Raw genomic sequence first — 23,533 nt, forward strand, 5'->3', positions numbered from 1 at the left:
GCAAGTCCTATGCTCTGTGGTTTAACCCAGAGCGCCACCTGCGTCCCGAATAGTATGTTGAATATTATTCTTTAGCTGAAGATAAATCCTACTAAAGAAAAATTGGGAGAGAAAAAGGAGTGTAGTTAAATTAAATGGTTATTTCTTATTGTGAGAGTCCAAGTCAAATTAACATAACATACTCAAAGTATTATTCAATAATATGACTACTTCTGAGCAAGAGAAATCTTTATTTTGTAAATTAGTTTTACTAGTTTGACACATGTATAGTTGGCCATTTTTTACAATGTTGAACAAATTAATATCATGCTTTTAAAATTTTATAAGCAATTTGTATATGTTTTTCCACATCATTCTGACAAACCAATTCATTTGAAACCCACAGTTGGCGGCAGGGAGCAAGAACAAACAAAACAAGCTGAATAAAGATATCAGAGAACAAACGGTTCCAGTTACATGCAGCTTGCTTATTCTCAAAACAAGAAGTGTTCAGGCCTGTGCTAGAACAATTTCACAGTGACAACACAATGCAAAGTGTACAGAGATTCTGGCCAGCAGCAACATAAATAGGCATTTTTTTGTAGTTAGAACTCTTTGAAAAGGCACATTTTATAATTTCAAAACTTGGCTCTTACATTTGCAGTTGAAAATGTACAAGCATTCAGTAAAGTCAGTGTTTTGTTCAAAATGTGCTTTTAGCAACTAGTTGTGTTGGAAGACACCATCAAAAATCCTCTTAATTTCCAACAGCTACGAAGGCACAGAGCACATTCTCTAAGTGATCATTCTGCTCAAGGCAGATAATGGGCTGGGACTATTCACACTAATGCTGCAATGCTCAAAACATTTTCCATGTGGCTACTGCATTGGTTGTAAAACTCAAAACCACTTCCATCAGGGTAGTTTCAGGATCTTTATGTAGACCAGCACAACCCAATATTTTATACCAAGTGGGCTGCAAGAGTACTTTGACATGGAACCCGCAGGCCACACGCCACCTTATTGCACAGGTCAAAATTTGGTCCCCATCACCCCTGCAGGTCTCATGCTGCCTTTCCACAGCCAAATAAGAAAGGCGCAGGGATTCAGGAAGGGTCCTAGAACTCCCACCTTCTTCCCAAAGCTGGGAAGGCACTAACTATGCTTTGAGAAGGAGGAGAGAGGATTCTGGGACCCTGTCAGAGCCCTCACGCCCCCTTCCCAAAGCCCAGTGCCTCACCTGGCTTTGGGAAGCCAGCACAAGGGCTGCGGGGGGGGGGGGAGCATCAAATGTCGATGACGGCCACTAAAAAGGCCTCGAGGGACACATGCAGCCCTCAGGATGCATGCTGGACTCCCCTGAACTAGATCATTTCAGATTTTAGCCTAATCCAACCCCCCCCCCCAGCCCTTTCTGACGTTAAACAATAGTAGCTAAGGCTGTGCTCCCAATCCCACTTATGAGGAAGGAAGTCCCATTGAATTAAATAGGACTTGATTCTGAGTAGACATGGTTAGGATTCTGCTTTAAAATATGCAATCTGAAACATGCATACTAGAAAGGAAGTTCTATCACTGCAGGCTTGGCATCTGAGTAAGGATGCTAAAGATTAGAAAGTGTGTCTGTTTCACAGGATGTTGGGATGTATGCAAATGCAGGTTTTGATCCTAATCACCTGCCAAAAATTAATGGTATTTCAGCAAGACCTTCCAGGTATATGAATCCACACATACCATCATTTTCAGGAAAACCTATCTGCAGTTTTCTAATTCCACCCAATTCCTGTTCATCAGATCATTGGTGGAAATGATGGAGTGCCTTAACTGTGCTCTTCCCACCCCACTCCAAGGCTGGAAGGGGTCTCACAACACAGCAATGCATATGGTAAACTAGTGTGCATATGAGCCCCTGGCCTGAAGGCCATTGCCATGGGAGATTTTACTATAACAGACTTGCAGTCAAATGCATGCAGAAACCAATTTCTATACATAAGCACTTTATCCAACAGGAGGTTACACTCTCTGTGCTCCAAATCTTCATGTGTATGTAGGGCTTGTTTTTCAGTGTAATCCCCCACTTTTTAAACCAGAAATCCGATTTTTAAAAAGGAAGCACTTAGCAGTTCAGTGAGGGAGGGAGGGTTGCTATGTCAAGAAAGCCTTGAGTTCACAGGCCCTCTTGGGTCTTATGGATTGTGGCCTAGTTAATCTCTAGCAGGTGACCTGCACTGGTTTTAAAGAGGTGAAATGACTTCACAGGCAATGTAATTAACTCCTTATGTACACGGCATGTGCAGCTAAGTTAATGCTATCAAGTGCTATTTCATTCATTTATTAAAAACTTGCAATTTTATAAGGCTGGTATGCAAACTCCTGAAATCTTAAAAATCCTGTTCAAAATTTTACAAAAAGGTATCAACCTTAATTGCTTCCCCCGCCCCCAGATACAATTAATAAGAAATCAACCCCCCCCCCCATTTTTATTCAAATCCATCCTCGTTAATATTTAAGTCTCGTGATTCACCATGCTTTAAGACAAAGAAATCTTCAGTTTTCAGTCCGTATCTGTCTAGGGCTTCCATCAGTTTAGCAGGAGGATCCAAGTAATACTGTGGAGAAAACAAGCAGTCAGGACTGGATAAGCCTGTTGTGAAAAAGCTTCATAAGTATTATTCTTAGTTATCTAATAAGTAGCAACTGCAGACTGAGAACTGTAGTCATGGTAAATTCAAGAATAGCTCAAACACCAGTTTGAAAGAACATACTTTAGTCTTGCAAATTTAAGGGGAATTCTGGTTCCACTGAAATCCATAAGATTTTTCCTGCTGAAGTCCTTGTTAAGCTCTGAATGGGGTTACCCCCTTGAAGCATAACTTGTATTTGTGGCAACAAGTGTTATTGAACTGATCCTACTATTTCAGGATGAATCAACTGCTCTGTGCAACTGTGGTAACTTGTCCAGGCAGAGCACTCTGGGACTGCACACTGCTTACAAAAGCTATGTTTCCCATGAATAAACTTCTTAGATATTACAACTGTGCATGAGAGCAGTTGTTTGCACATATCAGAACCAATTTGTAACCTCGGTTCTTGCACATATCAGAACCAATTTGTAACCTCGGCTCCTGCAGATATCAGAACCAATTTGTAACCTCGGTTCTTGCAGGTGAATGATCACATGCAATGGATTGTGAGCACAATCTTTCCAGTTAAGTTTATGGGAAAGTATGAAGTGCTCAACAAAGGCAGATATTCCTAAAAAATATTAGAAAACTATGGGCCCACAGCTCAGTGATGAGTCAGGCGTATGCTTCTGCATACCAGTTTCTGAGAAACATGAAAAGAAGGGCATTACAGAGCTTGTGCCCTGCTTGTGAGCTTCCCCATAGGCATATAGGGCCTTTAGTCTTATCCAGCCAGGGCTCTCATTCTTAGGATGAATATGCTCTGCATCAGGTCCAGTTTCAGTCTCCAGTTAAAGGACTGAAGGCAGGATAGAGAGAAACAGCCTAACTCAACACAATTGTTATTAGCTTTCCACATTTGGAAAGTATTATTCTTAGTTATCTAATAGGTAGCAACTGCAGATTGAGAACTGTAGTCATGGTAAATTCAAGAATAGCTCAAACACCAGTTTGAAAGAACATACAGTGGTATCTCGGGTTAAGAACTTAATTCATTCTGGAGGTCCGTTCTTAATCTGAGGTACCACTTTAGCCAATGGGGCCCCCCGCTGCTGCCGCACCGCCACTGTGCGATTTCTGTTCTCATCCTGAATCAAAGTTCTTAACCTGAGGTAGTATTTCTGGGTTAGCGGAGTCTATAACCTGAAGCGTCTGTAACCCGAGGTACCACTGTATCAAAATATGTTTACTTGCTGCAAACTTGTAAATGAAAAGAAGTGTGTCAGAGAGGATTAAACAACGCCTACATTCTACAAAACCCTTGGGCTGGTACAACTGACTTATCAAAGTCCAGTGGCCTAATCATAAATTTTATGACAGAGATGCCTTTCCAGTTGTGCACGCCACCTTTTGACAGTAAATGTTTAAATAGCGTCCTTACTGGCCTTCCTTTTAATTTTTTAACATATAAATTTTCCAGCAGAACTAGTTAACATTCTGAATCCCTGTACTTAGCAGTGCATGAAATGTGGAGGATCTGTGGGGTTCAGAATCCTTCTCAAACATTAATGATTTCTGATTCTAATTCCAGTTTTAAGAATCAACCATGGTCTTATATGTTCAGCCCCTTCATCTGCAGAGCATGATCCTGTGTTGTTGGTCAGTAAATAATAATAATAATAATAATTTTATCATTTATACCCCACACATCTAGCTGGGTCTCTCTGGGTGGCTGGGGGCTAGTTTCTTCATTACGCTAGAATGTCAAAGAATGTTGGGGTACTGGCACATATGTATGCTGATATAATATGATATGCATACTGATAAGATATGATTTTGTTACACATTCAGGAAAACCAGTTTCATATCAAGTGAAATTGCCTCCAATGATTTTGTCACTTTAACACAAAGCAACTATTAATTCAGTCCATAAAGACAGAGCAACTAAGCTGTACACAATCTCTTCAAGCACCCTTGTCATTGTTTCTTCAGTAGTTTGCTTCAGAGTATCTGTAAGACATTCAGACTTACTACTAAGCAAAATTTAAGTCAAACTAAAAACTGAGGAGGGAAACCTAGCTTTGACAACACACAATTAGTTGTATAGAGAATCGACTGTCTTCAGAACTAAAATTGACAGCCTATAAAATAATACTAAAATCAGAGGCCATTTTCTTTTAAGCATTTGAAACACCTTGAAAACTGCTATGGTCCATAAGAAAAAATTATAACACTACATGACTTCTTTTTTCTATATAGTTAAGTTGGTTGGCGGCTCCAACTAACTGCCAACGTTTCCCCTTTTTAAAGGGAAATTCCCTTATTCTGAATAGGATTCCTCGCAAGAAAAGGGAAACGTTGACAGCTATGGTTGGAGCTCCTATACCAAAAATCCATTCAAACTAAATCTCCATTCAAAATTACACACCTGCAGAGGAAACAGCCTACTATTCTCTCCTTGCATCCTTCCAATTAGTCTCCACGGAGGGCAGGTAATTCTGCTGCCTCTTTGCATCAGATGTAATTAGATCACTTAATCACACCTGATACAGAGATGCAGTAGAATTATCTTTCCTCAGAGGATGCTGCCTACTGCATTTCTTCTTGAGATAATGTTCCTTCCAATCAGGGGACACAGCACAAAAACACAGAGGATGTGCATAGAATCATAGAATCATAGAGTTGGAAGAGACCACAAGGGCCATCGAGTCCAACCCCCTGCCAAGCAGGAAACACCATCAGAGCACTCCTGACATATGGTTGTCAAGCCTCTGCTTAAAGACCTCCAAAGAAGGAGACTCCACCACACTCCTTGGCAGCAAATTCCACTGTCGAACAGCTCTTACTGTCAGGAAGTTCTTCCTAATGTTTAGGTGGAATCTTCTTTCTTGTAGTTTGGAACCATTGCTCCGTGTCCGCTTCTCTGGAGCTGCAGAAAACAACCTTTCTCCCTTGCAGTTCTTTCTTGCAGTTCTCCCATACACTAAAACTCTGGGATGTAAGTGAATGATACTTTCTGCTTTAAGTCAGAAGAAAGGATACTTCTGCTATCAGGTTGGAACAGACAGTTCTAGATGCTACTATTTTGAATGGACATCTGCAGCTGCACAAATGGTTAGTTGACACCTACCTCATTTGCTAAAGCAAAGGTCCCCCAGTGAATTCCAACAGACTTCTTTGCTTGTACATCAATATGAATCCTTACTGCTTCTTCGGGGTCCACATGCTGGTATTTCATAAACCACCTACCAAAGAGGGAAAGAGCATTTTTCCTTGCCTGTTACACAGACATGCACTGGCCAAGTGAAGGTTCCCTTACTGCCCTTCTCAATCGGTTGCATAGCTTTTCCTCTTACTGGCCCACTTGGTTACCTTCTCCCATATTGCTAAAAGAGATCGCTCATTTATCTGTTAAGCTGCATCTCAATCATTCTAATTCCCCATCTTCCACAAGGCATCTCAACCACATTTAGTTTTCCTGTAATGCAAAACTGGCAGCCAATCTTCACCTACCCCTTGCCCGTTAAGATCTAGCCTTTCCTCCTGCCTGTCTTTAAGACTGTGAGCTTTCATTGGCCCCGTTCTGATAACATAGTATGCCATAAACCATGGCTTAACATAAATAGCAGCATGTATCACTCCTGCTGCCCTTCTTCCCTCATGCAAGTAACAAACCAAGAACCTTGGTTTTCTGTGATGTTCAAAACAGTGCTCATGGTTTCTTTCTCTCCAAATACAGTGGTACCTCTGGTTAAGAACTTAATTCGTTCCGGAAGTCCGTTCTTAACCTGAAACTGTTCTTAACCTGAGGTACCACTTTAGCTAATGGGGCCTTCTGCTGCCGCTGCGCCGCAGCTGCACGATTTCTGTTCTCACCCTGAAGCAAAGTTCTTAACTTGAGGTACTACTTCCGGGTTAGCGGAGTCTGTAACCTGAAGCACCTGTAACCTGAAGCGTTTGTAACCTGAGGTACCACTGTAAACCATAATCTGAAGTCAACTGTTCTTGGCTTCACAGTTGCGGTTGAGGAAGGAAGGAAGGAAGGAAGGAAGGAAGGAAGGAAGGAAGGAAGCAAGCAAGCAAGCAAGCAAGCAAGCAAGCAAGCAATGAAGGAAGCTGTCATTATAAGCCAAGGCATAGCTGTCAACGTTTCCCTTTTTTTAAGGGAAATTCCCTTATTCCGAATAGGATTCCTCACAAGAAAAGGGGAAAGTTGACAGCTATGAGCCAAGGTTTGTGGTTTCTTGTTACTGCTCACACTAGAGGAGGAATGGAGCAGGAGTGATTTGGCATTGTAGGCCAATGTGGCTATGACACTGCCTGTGTTTTGCACATCTTACACATTGTTGGTGCTGTATATAAACAGTTGTAGTTTTGTATCTTGGGTCACAGGCTCCAGTTTATTGGCTTACGTACCTTGGTTCATATGCTCCAATGGGAATAGCTGCAAGATCGAAAGGTCCAAATCGCTTCCCTATCTCCTCAAATGCAACACAATAGCCAGTATCTCCTGCAAAAAAGAACCTATTCCAGGGCCCCAAGACAGACCAGCTTCCCCAGAGAACTTTGTTGTCATCTGTTGCAGTCCTCTTGGACCAGTGTTGGGCAGGGGTAAAAACAAATGTAACTGCGTCATGACCAGGAACACAGTTTTCTCCCCACCAGTCCAGCTCAATTACATTCTCACAGCCACATTTCTGCATCCAGTCTAAAAGACCCAGGGGCACAAACCATCTCAGGTCACTGCCAAAGCGACTATTTAAATTTATTACGGAGTGGTAGTCCAAGTGGTCGTAATGAGTGTGGCTGATCATCACTGCATCTATTTTGGGGAGTTGATCTACAGTACACGGAGGTCCTCTAAAACGCTTAGGTCCTCCAAATTGCACTGGAGAGGCCCGCTGGCTGAAGATGGGGTCAGTAAGAAGTGTAAGTTCATCCATTTCCACCATTACAGAAGCATGTCCAAGCCATGTTACTCGCATACCAGCTCCGGTTTTTCCAGCTAGTTCAGGGTTTTGAACAAAGTAAGGTTTCAGTACTGGAAGCTCTCTGTCAAGTTCCTAGCAAAAGAAAACAAGGACACAAAATTAGAAAGCACACCTGGCTTACAAGCAGCAAGTGTTTCGTCCATCTTGGACTCTTGAGGCAGAAAGCCTTGTTAACTCTACACCAGGCATCCCCAACCTTCGGCCCTCCAGATGTTTTTGACTACAATTCCTATCATCCCTGACCACTGGTCCTGTAAGCTAGGGATCATGGGAGTTGTAGGCCAAAACGTCTGGAGGGCCGCAGGTTGGGGATGCCTGCTCTACACCAACAAGGTGTAATATTAAAGTCTGTGGTATAAATACACTTGAACATCATTTAGCGTAGACCAATGGACTTCAGCATCAAATATTTCCTCAGTGCAACTAAGCCATCAGTTGTCTACCAGGCCCTTAGTGACTTCAAAGCAACTGGGCCAATGGCAGCCAGAAAGGAAGTGACACATAGGCTCTGCATCAGGAGTCACAGGAGGCTTTGTAAATATAAACAGAACAGCAGAGGGAAGGGTGGCAGCCAGCCTCCTCCCTGCTTTGCTAGGTTTCTATTTGCAAGACTTCCAGCATATGAGAAACGTGCACAATGACAAGAATCATTTGCATCTGACACATCCAGCCAGTTCAGATTACTATGATGCACTAGTTGTACATAAGGAACCCTGTTTATGTGCATGAATCACCCTTGGTATTTCAAGATAACGAGTTTTGCTTGCAGCTTGGATTAAGGGAAGTAGTATAGGAGGGTGAAGGTCCAACTCTGCTTGCAGATAACACTGACAGATAACATTTAGAAAAGAGATGACCAACAACTAACAGTAAACATGAAAATCATTTCCCAAACACAAAGGGCATTCCAAATAATAATAATAATAATAATAATTATTATTATTATTATTATTATTATTATTATATATTGCCCTTCATCTAACGATCACAGGGCGGTTTATAATATAAATAGACAAAAATATTTATTACAGGGCCCTGCCCTGCTTCTCTCCACCTGGCTTGGGGCAGGGCCTAATAGGCTCCATGGAGAAGTGCAGCAGCTGCTGCTGCTGCTGGGCAGAGAGGGATCCGTTTTTGTTTAAAATTGCTTTTATTTTTTATGTATGTCATTTTAAATTGTGATTTATATCAATGCTGTATTTTTAGTCTTAGATTTTATGATTTATATGGAAATTGTTTTCCATTTGGTTGTGTACTTTTTGATGTGTTTTATTTATTGGTTATGACTTTTGTTACGTTGGTAATTACCGTATTTTTTGCTCTATAAGACTCACTTTTCCCCTCCTAAAAAGTAAGGGGAAATGTGTGTGCGTCTTATGGAGCAAGTGCAGGCTGTGCAGCTATCACAGCAGCCAGAACAGCAAGAGGGATTGCTGCTTTCACTGCGCAGCGATCCCTCTTGCTGTTGTGGCTTCTGAGATTCAGAATATTTTTTTTCTTGTTTTCCTCCTCCAAAAACTAGGTGCGTCTTGTGGTCTGGTGCGTCTTATAGAGCGAAAAATACGGTATGTAAATCTTGTCATGTTGTAAGCCACCTTGAGCATTGTTTTAACTATGGAAAGGCGGCATACAAATAAAATGATGGTGATGAAACAAGACTGCCCCACCTCCCAGTTTAAAAGGGCATAGATTGTTTCATTAGCCAAATGCCTGGGAGAGGAGGAATGTTTTTGCCTGGTGCCTAAAGATATGTAATGAAGGTGCCAGGCAAGCCTCCCTGGGGAAAGCATTCCACAAGTGAGGAGCCACCACAGAAAAGGCCCGTTCTTGTGTCGCTTATCCTCCAGACCTCTCGCAGAGGAGGCACACAAAGAAGGGCCTCCGATGATGATCACAGGATCTGGGTCGGTTTTTATGGGGAGAGGTGTTTAAGACTTTATAGACCTGCAGCAAAGGAGAGCCCCCTCCCCCACTTCTTAAACTGCTCTTACCATTAAAAAGTTTCTCATATTCAACCAAAGTCTTTCCTTCTGTAATTTAAACCTATTAGATCTAGCCCTGCTCTCTGCAGTAGCAGAGAACAACATTTCACCATTATTTTCTAATTTGATGCTGGTCTCCGAAGGTTAGCCAACGACAGAGACATCTGCTAAGGAGTTTAGACGTGAATTTGTGTGAATATACAGCAGGAGACACTGTCATATTTGGGGGGTAGTCATTGAAAATGCTGCACAGCCTTGCTGTCTGAATCTGACAGAGAAGGCCTAATTAAAAACATGATCTCAGGTATCATAATGGAACACATGGGAATAGGTCTCAAAGGGACACAGTGCCTGAACTGTTTAGGGCTTTAGAGGGTACACAAGGGATGCATGTACACACTGCTACAAAAATTGAAAATCATTCTTCCATCTGAATTATTCGTTCTAGCTTTGCTGGAATGAAGGGGCAAGTAACTACTCAAGGAATTCAAATCCCACTCCTAACTACGTGTTCATCCATCTTGGCAAACATCTGTTATTGCAAAGCTATGCTTGCTTATGTGTAATGCTTTCTGTAATGATATAAACTAAGAAAAGTGCTGTGTTAAAAAAAGAAGACTGAAACTCTCAGAATAATGAATCTTACAGCAAATACAGCATCCTGTGCTTTTTCAGCACTGCTACAAAATTACTGCATATACACCGCCAGCATAAAATTGAAGCTGCAACTCAACTCTGCCTTCTTAAACAAAGACTAGGAATTCATTTTCAGTACCAGAACTATACTCCCAGTCTTGCCACTCAAAAATCAAACCCAGTTCTAGGGTAATGTAGGAGAAAAGCCTTTTAGTTGCTATTGTTAAACAACTGAGAGTCAGAATCCTTGCTGATCTACTGCAAATCCCTCAGAGATCTACTAGTAGACAGGCAATCCATGTACAAGGCTGCCTTCAACTCTTGGCTGCCACAGAATTTGTTTTATCTGGGCTCTATGGTGCAATGTTGACGAGCTCTTAAGTTATGCTTTGATTAGGTGACATGACAAAGGCAGTGTTATCCCACACTTTCCAGTGCATTTTTCTGTGACAAAAAGTCTGCTTTTGGAAGGAAGTGGGCTTTTTGTGCAAGACATCCCAGTCAACTATAATTGCACAACCTAAATTTACCAGTATGTGATTGAATCCTACCTGAAAATAGCAACAGCCTGGAAGCACAGATAGTCTATTTATCTATTTGCCACATTATCTATTTACTTGCCCCCCCCCACCCCAGCTGCCCAGCCCACCAGAGGGATGCAACATTTGCCACGCCACGGGCACCAGCAACCCACGCTATACCACTGCATGTAATATATACTTCAAAAATCTTTGACTTACTGGTAAACATGTAATTTACATGAAGTGGTATTGAGAGTGCTTCAAACATAACTAGATGAATAGAACTATAGAATGTTTACCTGCTTTGAAGATGGGACCTTGCTGTTGTCCTTTTCCGTAAGTGCCCATTTCATAATATTTGGGAAGGATGGAGGCTTCCATGTTGGCCAGGGGTTGATAAACCTCCCATCTTTACCTCTCTTTGATTTTGTTACATCTTCCTCCAACCTATAATCCAGTCTGAAGCTTTTTCTGGATGTTCTGGAAGAATCGCTGCCCCGGGAACCTTGACTAGAATTTTGCCGTTTCCGTACTGCTTCTTTAGGATTCTGATCGCAAGGAGACAAAGGCTGCTCTTCGTCCATATCTTTTGGCGAAGAACTAAAAAGAAATACATAAAAGTTTATCTTTTTTTAGCTGAAATGTTTTTAACGCCCAAAACAATGTCCCCAGAATAATCCTGTCAGCTCCTCTTCCATTTTTCTGTACAAAGAATGCACAAAGAACTTGTTTTAGCAAGCAGGTGTGGCAAGATTTTTGCGATTCAGGCAGAATCTTGCTCTTTGCTATGCACAGCACCAGGCTCCCGAGTTCCTGCATGTTAGGAGGGGATGGTCTGTTCTTCTTCCAGAAATTAGTTCTAACACTCCTGAAGCTCACAATCTGTGCAGTTAGATTTAGCAAGTACATTCCTAAGACACATCAACCAAACAGGCAATAACTTTGCACCCAACAGCACTTTGCATTTTCATCTGCACTGACAAGCAGGGATCCTTGACCAGGGCTAGGATGGTGAGGAGGAGAAAACCACAGGTGAGAGCACAGAAAGAGAGATTAACCAGAAGCAGCATGTCCTAAATCAGCTTCCCCGTGGATGTGGTGCTTTAAACTGATGGATACTTCCCATCACACTTTAGGGAGAGGATGTAAGGAATGATCAACAGCAATGGTATCTAAAAAACAATAAGGTTATTCCTACCAAGATGAATCATCTTTCCCTTGACAGTGAGTAATAGTTTGTTTTTTTATAAGATATTTATTAAGATTTTCAATTTTTTATACAAACAAAAAACAAACAAAAAGATTAAAAAAGACATATAGTTCATGATACAAACTTTTCAATAACATATTTCTCTGACCTCCTCATACCTCCCCTTCTTGTATTCCCTTTCAAATTATTTGTTCAGCAAATCCTTAACTTAAAGCATTACAGCTTATAATATCGCCTTATTTTCTATCCAAACCCTTTTTTTCCCCATATTCCTTTATATCATTACAGCTAGAAACCACTCAATTTCAATCCAACATCATTCAACATTCCTTAATTTTACAGTATTTCTGTAAGTAGTCCTTAAATTTTTTCCAATCTTCTTCTGCCGACTCTTCTCCCTGGTCACGGATTCTGCTCGTCATTTCTGCCAATCCCATACAGTCAATCAGTTTCATCTGCCATTCTTCCAGAGTGGGTAGATCTTGCGTCTTCCAATACTTTGCGATGAGTATTCTTGCTGCTGTTGTAGCATACATGAAAAAAGTTCTATCCTTCTTTGGCACCACTTGGCCGGCCATGCCCAAGAGAAAGGCCTCTGTTTTCTTCAAGAAGGTATATTTAAATACCTTTTTCAATTCATTATATATCATTTCCCAGAAAGCCTTAATCCTAGGGCACGTCCACCAAAGGTGAAAGAATGTACCTTCAGTTTCCTTACATTTCCAACATTTATTATCGGGCAAATGATAGATTTTTGCAAGCTTGACTGGGGTCATATACCACCTATATATCATTTTCATAATATTCTCTCTTAAGGCGACAGTGAGTAATAGTTATGGTTTGCAAAGGACCTCAAACCTACCACACAGGGGCACTACATTTGCACCTACTATTTCGGACTTTAGATTTTAAAATCCAGACTTAAAATACTTTGAACCCTGGGGATTGTAAGTAAGTGCTTTCCAGCTGCACTCTGAACTTCTGTCAGAAATGCTTGATTAAAATGAACTCTTTGGTCCCCTATTAAGATCACAGCAAACAGTGGCTTGGTTGCTAATCTGGCTACTTACAACTGAAAGGGCAGGTGAGGTCCCAAGAGCTCTGTATAGTTGAAACAATTAATGATCAGGTGTCAAGAGACAGGTGTATATTAAGCTCTGAAGGGTACATTAGAACAGAGGTATCAAACTCTCTTTTTTAATTCATAAGAACTGGGGACTGAAGACCCTTTGCGTTGTAGGTTGGTTAAGGGGAGAAATAAAAACAGCAAAGACTTCAAAACTAGTGGAAGAAACTGGGATGGGTAAACAAAAGCAAACAGTGAATTGAGACGCATGGATTTTGGAAAACAGCATCAGGATGGCACAGAACTGAGTAAACGCAGAAGAAGAAATTAAGAACACCTCACGCAGTATCCAGGTGAGAGATGTAATGTGCTGTGAAAGGAGGAGCAGGAGGAAACAAAATCTGGGGAATCAAGAGTAGTGAAATGTCTGGGTTTCAACCAAATTAATCAGCTACATTATACTTTCAAGGTTCCTATTACAGTTCCAAGGTTGCTACAAATATCCCTGTCCAGAATAATTCTTACATATAAACTAGCTTTCATACTGTTCTAGAGATTGAGAACAGGTTTTCCATGTAGAGATAAAACCTTTACCTTTCCAGTACTAGGGCAGCTTCAACACAAATCATGTCCAGCGTAATTTGCAGTGTAGTCTACTGTCACAGATTCAGTTTTTTTTATATCAAAGAATGTCCATCCTTTGATGTCAGTAAGATAAGGCGTGTATTCTTAGACTGCAATCCTATACAGTGGTACCTCGGGTTAAGTACTTAATTCGTTCTGGAGGTCCGTTCTTAACCTGAAACTGTTCTTAACCTAAAGCACCACTTGAGCTAATGGGGCCTCCTGCTGCCGCCGCGCCGCCAGAGCACTATTTCTGTTCTCATCCTGAAGCAAAGTTCTTAACCCAAGGTAATATTTCTGGGTTAGCGGAGTCTGTAACCTGAAGCGTATGTAACCTGAAGCGTATGTAACCCGAGGTACCACTGTACAATGGTACCTCAGGTTAAGTACTTGATTCGTTCCGGAGGTCCGTACTTAACCTGAAACTGTTCTTAACCTGAAGCACCACTTTAGCTAATGGGGCCTCCCGCTGCCACCGCGCCGCCAGAGCCCGATTTCTGTTCTCATCCTGAAGCAAAGTTCTTAACCTGAAGCACTATTTCTGGGTTAGCGGAGTCTTTAACCTGAAGCGTATGTAACCTGAAGCATATGTAACCCGAGGTACCACTGTACCCCATTTGGAAGCCCCACTCAACTCACTGAGATATGTTTAGCACTGCACTGCTGATTTAAGAAATCTGGTTCCACCACTGAGTGCCATCTAAACTAGAGTTCAGTTAACAGCTATGATTCTTCTCATACAGTACAGTACTTACCCGCTTGGGTGAATAACTGGATTTGTCATAATTCACGATCATTTTGCTATTAACCTTAAGACTGTGTTGGTGCAAAATTTAAGCAGAAATAAAAGAAGTGAAGAATCAATGTTAAGAAGAAATACACTTTAGTATTTTGAGCCTTCCCTCACCACCTGCTGCTGCTGTAGGGGCAGCCTTTTGCTGGGAAGTGAAATTGTGATGTCATGGGCAGGTGACAGCTCAGGTGAGGAGAGGGCTACAGCCACGTGGCTCCATATGTAGTTATTCTGCAGCTTTGCTGAGACTTGTAAGGCATTAGTCGGTATTCTGCTCAAAAGAAACATATTTTCCTTAACATTTAATAGTACATCAGCACATCTAAAATGTAGACCATTCTTTCAAGTTTTTCTTGTAGCTATAAAGGTCTCTTCCAGCTTATATATTCCCTTTGGCTCTTAACATGTATTTCTTTAAACAGCCCACTGCATGAAATCATTACACTACAATTCATTCCGGTTTTTTGGGATACTGAGACAAGGCATGTCGTAGCCTCAGACACAGATGCCTGCCTCAGGGCTCCATAGTTGTTATTTTGCAAGTGCATAGTTTTAAAACAGGTTTTAATACTCCATGAAAATGGGACAGCTTGCCCATGCGCATACAGGAGCATGTGTGAGAGAAGGTGGGGCTTACCAGTGTACACCCCATCTTTTCATCCAGTAGGACCAGTTTTATACTTTTGCCTAGTGCTCCATATAAACTAGGCCTGCCACTGCAGGAGTCTGAATTCATGGATGAAAGATTGCTCTGATGAGTCCTCTGAAGGATGAAGGGAATGGAAGATATAATTTAAAGAATTCCATCTGTATATAACTTCTACGTAGGGAAATAGACAAGAAAAAGGAATACACCACCATTTATGAAAGACAGAGGCTTTTCTATTTTGCCACCTGCTGAACAACAGCATGAAAAGATGCAAAAGCCAAAGGGCTATGCTAACTGAGGAGTATGAACAGATTCATGCAATTTATGAATGCCAGTGTAAAGGTCAGAGGCCCGAGGGCTACACATCCCAAAGTTTTTTCTGTTCTGTAAATACAATGGTACTTGATCTCCCTACATACATACCAAGACAGTGACAAGTAGACTGTTTATTCTCTCAACATGAGATTGCCCCCCACCCTGAGGTGGCAAACTGACAGTAACTATATTTTAAGGACTCCAACTTATTGCAAGTCATGCATCCAGGTATTTCAATCTCCTCCAGAGGCAGCAATATATTTTGCATCTCTTATGAAAAGCAAGTATTGCAACCTGATACCTGAGAAAAAGCAACAATCCTGCTTCCTGTTACACCCTAGGTGTGTGTGGTCTAAAGGTGCGTGTTGGCTAATGGTAAATATGACTGATAACCCATATAGTATATGTCTGAAAGGAATGCAGGTACCTTTGGACTGTTAAGAACTTAACACAGTACAGCTTTCTTTTCACTAAGACTCAGTGAACAGTGGTATAATATCAGCTACCATAAATATATAAACATATGACACATGAAGCTGAAAAAGAGATCTTCTTATAGGCCTTCAATTAAAATAATAAATATCGTAATCACTTTCATTTGAGAGTCAATGCAACATTTCCAAATATTCTCCCTCCTTCTGTTTCTAATGCTTTCATTTTGGAGAATAGCTCCCTTTTAAAATGAGATTGAAAGCAAAAGTTTATACAACTCATAGAGACAGATTAACAGTAGTGTTAAACTTCGAATTGCACAATTCCTAAAGGGCAACCATGCACTCAGTTCTGCACACTGAAATCCCACTAAAAAGCCAGCAGCTGCAGGACCATAGTCTTCGAGTTGTTGCAGGTGTTTCTTTTATGAATATTTTCATTTTTTCAATTAGTACCTGAAGGGGGAACAGCAGGTCACAGCAGCAACTTGCAATTTAAAAAGCAGGATTCTGCCATTTCTATAATCACAGAAACTGCCCTGCAATTTCTTTGATGCCCTTCCAGAAGCTTCGTAGGGCATGAAGCACTGTGGGAACATGCCACAGTTGGAGAAGGTCAGGTTTATATTCTGAATTGTTACTGTCAGTGCTTCTCCAATGGGCCAAAATGGAAAAAGCTCTGCCAGCAAGCGTGACTGAAAAACCAGCACTCAGCAGCTTCGCTTCTTTTTTAATACACAAAACAAGTCACCTTGAGACCCCGGCTAGCAAGAGAATCCTCAGAAGCAAAAGACGCATTGCTTGCTTTTGTTTCAAACTAATGTGAGAGGTCTAAAATAGACTCTGTGAAGGAAATGTCTTCAGCAACTTTAACCACTTAGGCTCTGATAGGCATAATGCATTTTCTTCCCCATCCTCTTCATTTTGTTGCTTTTTAGCAATGAAATTGCTTTAGGCATCAAGTGGAAAATACGTTGCAATTATGAATGCTTCTTTAAAAAAACAATACTGTGAAGCTCAACAGAAGGTTCAAGGCATTTGGAATAAAACACGGCCTGAGAAGAACATATGTTTAAAGTAGATTGGAAAACGTTTATAGAATGTATGGGAAATAATTGTGTACAGCTGAAAACTCTGCCAGCATTAAGATAAAATCAACAGTGTAAATAAGTTTTGATGGATGCAATAATACTGAATGGTATTGAATAATACTGAATGGTAGTGTATCTGAAGAAGTGTGCATGCACACGAAAGCTCATACCAAGAACTAACTTAGTTGGTCTTTAAGGTGCTACTGGAAGGAAATTTTTTTTTGTTTTGACTGAATGGTATAGTTTTTGTAAAATATGCAGGGATTTATGATATGTAAAATGAACCATGGAAAGAGAAAGGAAGTCACTGATATCTTAAGGTTGTAAAATGAGTACAGTGGTACCTCAGGTTAAGTACTTAATTCGTTCCGGAAGTCCGTACTTAACCTGAAACTGTTCTTAACCTGAAGCACCACTTTAGCTAATGGGGCCTCCTGCTGCTGCCGCGCCGCCAGAGCACGATTTCTGTTCTCATCCTGAAGCAAAGTTCTTAACCTGAAGCACTACTTCTGGGTTAGCGGAGTCTGTAACCTGAAGTGTATATAACCTGAAGCGTATGTAACCCGAGGTACCACTGTATTTTAAATGGTAAAACAAATTTAATAAAAAAACAGACAGACAGACAGACAGACAGACAGACAGACATAGAAACATGGCCTGAGAATCTACTGCAGGCATAGGCAAACTCAGCCCTCCTGATGTTTTGGGACTACAACTCCCATCATCCCTGACCACTGGTCCTGTTAGCTAGGGGTGATGGGAGTTGTAGTCCCAAAACATCTGGAGGGCCGAGTTTGCCTATGCCTTATCTACTGTGGAATCACATAGGTCAAGGAACCTTTTAATAGAGGGGTCAGCAAACTTTTTAAGCAGGGGGCCAGTCCACTGTCCCTCAGATCCATTGTTGTGACATTTTACATGGGACCTGTCAAGTCCACCTCTCATGAACATACACACTGGGGGGAGATCCTAGCCATGGATGGATGAAATTCAGAGTTCAGCTTACACAGGCAAGCGAGCAGGAATCCCTGCCTACAATCCACAGGGCAGCACCGGGAGGGACGGTCAATTTGCATTACCACTGATCAGGGCTAGCCGAACCAGAAAGTGGCACTGCCCTTACCTCTCCAGGGGGAAAAGCATAATGAAGCTCTACACCAGGAGCGGGGGCAGGGGTGGGCTGTCAAATCAACCTTACCCAATGGTTGTAGTGGGAATCAAAGGCCATGGGGGGTCGGGCACTCTGAATCACACTGGGCAGTAGAGAGCCCAGGAAACCCTAGAGAAGAGCTTTCCAAACTCTGTGTTGCAACACATTGGTGTGTCGTCTGCAGTGTGCAAATGTGTGCTTCTCCCGGGGCTGGAAGCGGGTTAGTTCCACCTCCAGTTTGCTAGTAAAACTGAACTACTGTGTCGCAAAATGATGTTTGTCCCTGTGGATCCTGCTACCTGAGGCTTGTCTCCTCCCCTAGTCTCATGGGTTGGCCGGCCCTGCCGTTGCTCATCAATTTTGGAGCAAACTGCCACGGTGCTCTATCATCTTTAAAGCTTGTGCAGTGAGAAGATTTTATACAGTCAACGGCAGGTATGAAAAATGGAGAGGGGCGGGGAGGGGGAAATGTCAAAATAGAAGCAGGGCACAGAGTGTACATGTACGATGACAGGCTTGAAAAAAGCAAAGGCAGAGAATGCTAGGAGGGAAATTCAACAACAGAAGCTGAGGCTTTGATTGCCCGGCCAAGGTAATACTGTACTGAAAATCATTTACAGGAGCATCATGCTCTCTGTAGAAACTCATGCACCCACAATCGAAAGAAACATGACTCCCAAGAGGACAGAAGGAACTCCAAAGGCTAACTAGTCCAATCACGAGAGCCAGTGTGGTGCAGTGGTTTAGAGTGGTGGACTCGTAATCTGGGGAACTGGGTTCGCTTCCCCGCTCCTCCACATGCAGCTGCTGGGTGACCTTGGGCCAGTCACACTTCTCTGAAGTCTCTCAGCCCCACTCACCTCACAGAGTGTTTGTTGTGGGGGAGCAAGGGAAAGGAGAATGTTAGCCACTTTGAGACTCCTGAAGGGGAGTGATAAAGCGGAATATCAAATCCAAACTCCTCCTCTTCTTCTTCTTCTTCTTCTTCTTCTTCTTCTTCTTCTTCTTCTTCTTCTTCTTCATGAATAGTGATCTTCCACATCCAAACAGCCATTCCCAATGGATTGGTGCAACGAATAACAAAACAAAACAATCTAGATTGTTGTTCTTTGCATGTAGGAGGAAACAAGGCTAAGCGTGCCAAGTGAGCTCATAGGGCAAATTTCCTTTAGAAACAAAATGCAGCAAGTAAAGTAAAGTGGGGTCTAAAAGCAAAGCCCCTTGGTTCTTTGCAATCAGCCCAGCTGTCCAGGATCTCAGTCTCCAGCGGCAGTAACTCCTACAAGTTTTAGGGGCAGAACATTTTTTTCTTGTCAATCGCAAGACAGCATATCAAAATTAAACAAAATCTCTCACTCATGCTCACAGTTTTAAAACTAAAAAGCTAGTAGTTCCTTTGATATTTATTTGGGAGGCTGTTACAGGACTTCATTCCTTTGAGAGTTAAAACCATTTTTCTGGTCAATACTTAAAATCTTTTTTGGGAGGAAGGGGGAATTATTTTATTAAGTTTGAGAAACACTACTGAAGGTTGTCTTTGAGGAAGGTGCATACCTCTTTTCGCATTAAAACATATATACAAATGGCAAACAGTAAATCTGAACATACCACAATTAACTAATCCTTTTACATCAAGTCCAGGAACCTTTACTTCTTTGCATTTAGATTCAGGTAGGTAGCTGTGTTGGTCTGATGCAGTTGAAACATATTAAAAAATTAAAAAATTGTCCAGTAGCACCTTAGAGACCAACTAAGTTTGTTCTTGGTATAAGCTTTCGTGTGCATGCACACTTCTTCAGATAGACTGAAACAGAAGTCACCAGACCCTTATATATAGTGGGAAGGTGGGCTGGGGTTTTTCTCAGCAGGGTAGTAGGAAATGGGTGATTGAGTCAATGGGTATGTTAGTGACTGCAATTACTCTTACAGGAAAAAGCAAGGGATAGTATGCAGATGATTAGCATATGTAATGAGACAGGAATCCAATATCTCTATTACAAAGGTAAAGGGACCCCTGACTGTTAGGTCCAGTCGCAGATGACTCTGGGGTTGTGGCGCTCATCTCGCTTTATTGGCCGAGGGAGCCGGGGTACAGCTTCTGGGTCATGTGGCCAGCATGACTAAGCCGCTTCTGGCGAACCAGAGCAGCACGCAGAAATGCCGTTTACCTTCCCACTGGAGTGGTACCTATTTATCTACTTGCGCTTCGTGCTTTCAAACTGCTAGGTGGGCAGGAGCTGGGACCGAGCAACAGTAGCTCACCCCATCGCGGGGATTCAAACCGTGGACCTTCTGATCGGCAAGTCCTAGGCTCTATGGTTTAGACCACAGCGCCACCCATGTCCTGGTAACATCTCTATTAAGATCTGTCTTAATAGGATTCCTGTCTCATTACATACTAATTGCGGTTGTTAACAGTCATCAACAGGTTTACCATACCCATTGACTCAATCACCCATTTCCTACTACCCTGCTGAGAAAAACCCCAGCCCACCTTCCCACTATATATAAGGGTCTGGTGACTTCTGTTTCAGTCTATCTGAAGAAGTGTGCATGCACACGAAAGCTCATACCAATAACAAACTTAGTTGGTCTCTAAGGTGCTACTGGACAAATATATATATATATATATATATATATATATATATATATATATTCCTTTGCATTTAGTTACCCAGCATACAAAGAACAGAAACAAATCAGATCCACATTAAACCACATACTACTTTTTCACACCAGTGTTTATTGATACTATTTAAGAGCAATTGCTAGCAAGCTGTCCAGCATATGCAACACAAGACACATTAAATAATAGGGCCAGTTGCCAGACATTGAAACATATTTCTGCAGAACACAGTTCATTTTTAAATACTCTAGATTATTTTAGGCTGATCCCTACTGAAGATCTGCACCTACAACAAATTTCAATCCACGGGATATTGTTTTTATGTGCAAACGTTAAATAAGAAATCAGTGCTGCAAGGCATACAAATTTGGAAGAGAGGGATTATATAACATGCTTTTTGAAGACTGCTGCAGCACATTTCCATGTCAATGAGGGAGAAGGCTAGGAGTATAGCAACTGAATTGATCTGCCTGCTTTCATTCTCCAGTCCAGTCTGATTCACCAGCTAAAAATGAGACAGATCTTCCCAGGGGAAGACGGGGCTGGACACAATGTATGCTAATATCTCAATTGGACATAATCTATTTTCTTTGTAGTCCTTACAAGAATCCCTCAAAGTGGTTGCCCATTCATAGAAATCTGCAAAATGAACAAGTGAATTGTAAAATATTACTATTAAACTGTCACAAGCCCTAACGTGGCCCTTAAAGAGGCCCAAGACACGATGAGGCACAGCTCAAATTATGCCCCAGATGGCAAAGAGAGAGACTTTAGCAACTGTCTTCAGTACACTGTCTTCCAATTCTAAAAAACACTTAACGATTTGCAGTTAACGTCACCTGATTTTCACAGATTGCAGCAGCAATCCCTTAATTCATCCCTGGTAAATACAAATCACAGAGATCCATAAATGCTGAATTAAAGGGTGACAAAGGTTTAACTATTTTGCTATTTCTAAAACACAAAGATTGCTATACCTGCTTGTAAAGCATAGGCACCATCTGCAAACCGCCTTCCAATGTGATAGCAAGTTACATGCTGATTTGCCATGTACCTCAACTGCATTCCATTTAAACTGACAGTGTGGGAGGCCCTCACTCAGACAATGTGTTAGTCATTTGATTGCACAGTACGTCCAAAGAACTTCAGCAAGGGCTTGATACTACCACAGATGGCTGGGAAATGACAAGACACACGTAAATCAGCAGCCCCAACCACAACCCAGTAAAGACAAGAATATCAATTTAGCCCATTTGCACAAGTGGTGCATAAATCAGTTTTTGCACATCTACCGCTTGCAATTCTCATATAAAGTCGCTCTTAGTTTTTGAGGCTATCATTTAAATGGAAAACCTGCAGGCACTTCCACACCAAAAGATTTAAACATATCTTTCATTTGAAAGAAAGAATGAGCATACATTTTATTTCTCTCTTCAGTCTGGCTAGCCCACCTGAACATCCAGATGTTGCCCAAATGCACAAGCTGCTTAAATGCCCTTTTTCAGTTGTGGAAAGGAGCCCCAATGCATGGGAGGCTTAATTTAAAATCATATCACTTCCAGGTTCTATTCCACATGACCAACATTCACAAGTGACATCTTTCGTAACGGAAGGCTTTTGCGGTGCTGGATCCAATGCACGCCCTCTCCAAACTGAGTCTCGGGGACTCCAGCAAAACTGCACCTGCGGCCAGACCCACCTGGTCGAAGCTTCCTCGGAAGGAAGTCCCACAGAAGGCAGCAACTCCTGCACAGCCCTATATTGCCCTTAGGTCAGCATATTCAGGATTGGACCACAACGCGGCGCATATTTCGCGGCCAGAAAGCGACGTTCGCCTCAGCCAAGCCGGCTCCCCTCGCGCCGACGAGGCTCCAAAATCGCCTTCTTAAAACCCCGAGTTATTTTTGCAGCCGGCGGAGCTGCCTGCCCACTGCGGGAGAAGGAGGGGCGCCGCTTCTCGCAGGCGAGAGGAAATGGAAAGAAATGCGCTTCATGCGGCTTTCGGCGCAAGCAAAGCGGGCTGCGGATCCCGCCCCCCCCCCGCGCGCCTCAGAAATGTGAATAATTCCCCCCGGGGAAGCGGCGCTGGCAGCCTCCTGCTGCGGCTCCTCACCTCCCCTGAGGCGTTTCTTCCTCCTCGTCGTCCATGGCGGGGCTGCTGCCGCGCTTTCTGCCCGCTTCCTGCTGCTGCTGCTGGCGCCAAAGGCCTCGAGGCTGCCGGCGCTCCTTGGCCGCTGTCCGCCCGCTGCCGGGCGCCGAGGGGGAAAAGAGCGCGAGGCCGGAGCTCCACAGCGCCCTGCGCCTCACCATGGGGCGCCCCCGCCGCCGCCGCCGCGCCTTCCCCGGCCCACCCGAGCTCGCGACCGCCCTCTCCCTCGCCGGAGAGGAACAGCTCCCTCCTCAGCTTGCCCTCCTCCAGCTCCAGTCCGCAAAAGTGGCCCCCATTGCAGAAATGTGGATCTGCTTCTTTGCTTTAAATGTCTCATCCAAAGGTTAGGATGGCCAGATGGAATCGTTCACCCAGCGTGGTCCAGGACAAGGCCACATGGAGGATGGAGAACGGCAATTGTCAGTTCCTTTCTGGTTTATGTCACAGCAAAAGAATAGCAAGTGTATAGGGAATGTATATTTTCCTCAAGTTGACTTTGCTCAAGTATTCTGCCATGCTAATCCAGATGGAATAATTTTGGAGGAATGGATAGAACAGGCACAACTGCCTCCCCCCCAATGTGAAATCAAGAAGAAAAATTCTTAGTGGCAACATCTTATTTCCATAATCTGGCAGCACATTGGCATAACTTTTTATATATATATATATAAATTTTTTATTAGTTTTTCAACATAT

At 42.5% G+C, this 23,533-nt stretch overlaps 1 protein-coding gene across 1 annotated transcript; it reads right to left on the reverse strand.

Moving 5' to 3' along the window:
- Window positions 1–1,097: 1,097 nt before the first annotated feature.
- On the reverse strand, window positions 1,098–23,024 carry NAPEPLD (N-acyl phosphatidylethanolamine phospholipase D). The gene is made up of 5 exons (XM_053405716.1): window positions 22,802–23,024; window positions 11,033–11,333; window positions 7,020–7,666; window positions 5,734–5,848; window positions 1,098–2,588 (listed from the first exon to the last, which is right to left on the reverse strand). Exons 1-5 carry the CDS (start codon window positions 22,996–22,998, stop codon window positions 2,460–2,462), a joined length of 1,389 nt encoding a protein of 462 aa, XP_053261691.1. The 5' UTR covers window positions 22,999–23,024; the 3' UTR covers window positions 1,098–2,459.
- Window positions 23,025–23,533: the final 509 nt, after the last annotated feature.

This window comes from Podarcis raffonei, chromosome 10 (genome assembly GCF_027172205.1).
Source record: "Podarcis raffonei isolate rPodRaf1 chromosome 10, rPodRaf1.pri, whole genome shotgun sequence".
NCBI classification, from domain to species: domain Eukaryota; kingdom Metazoa; phylum Chordata; class Lepidosauria; order Squamata; family Lacertidae; genus Podarcis; species Podarcis raffonei.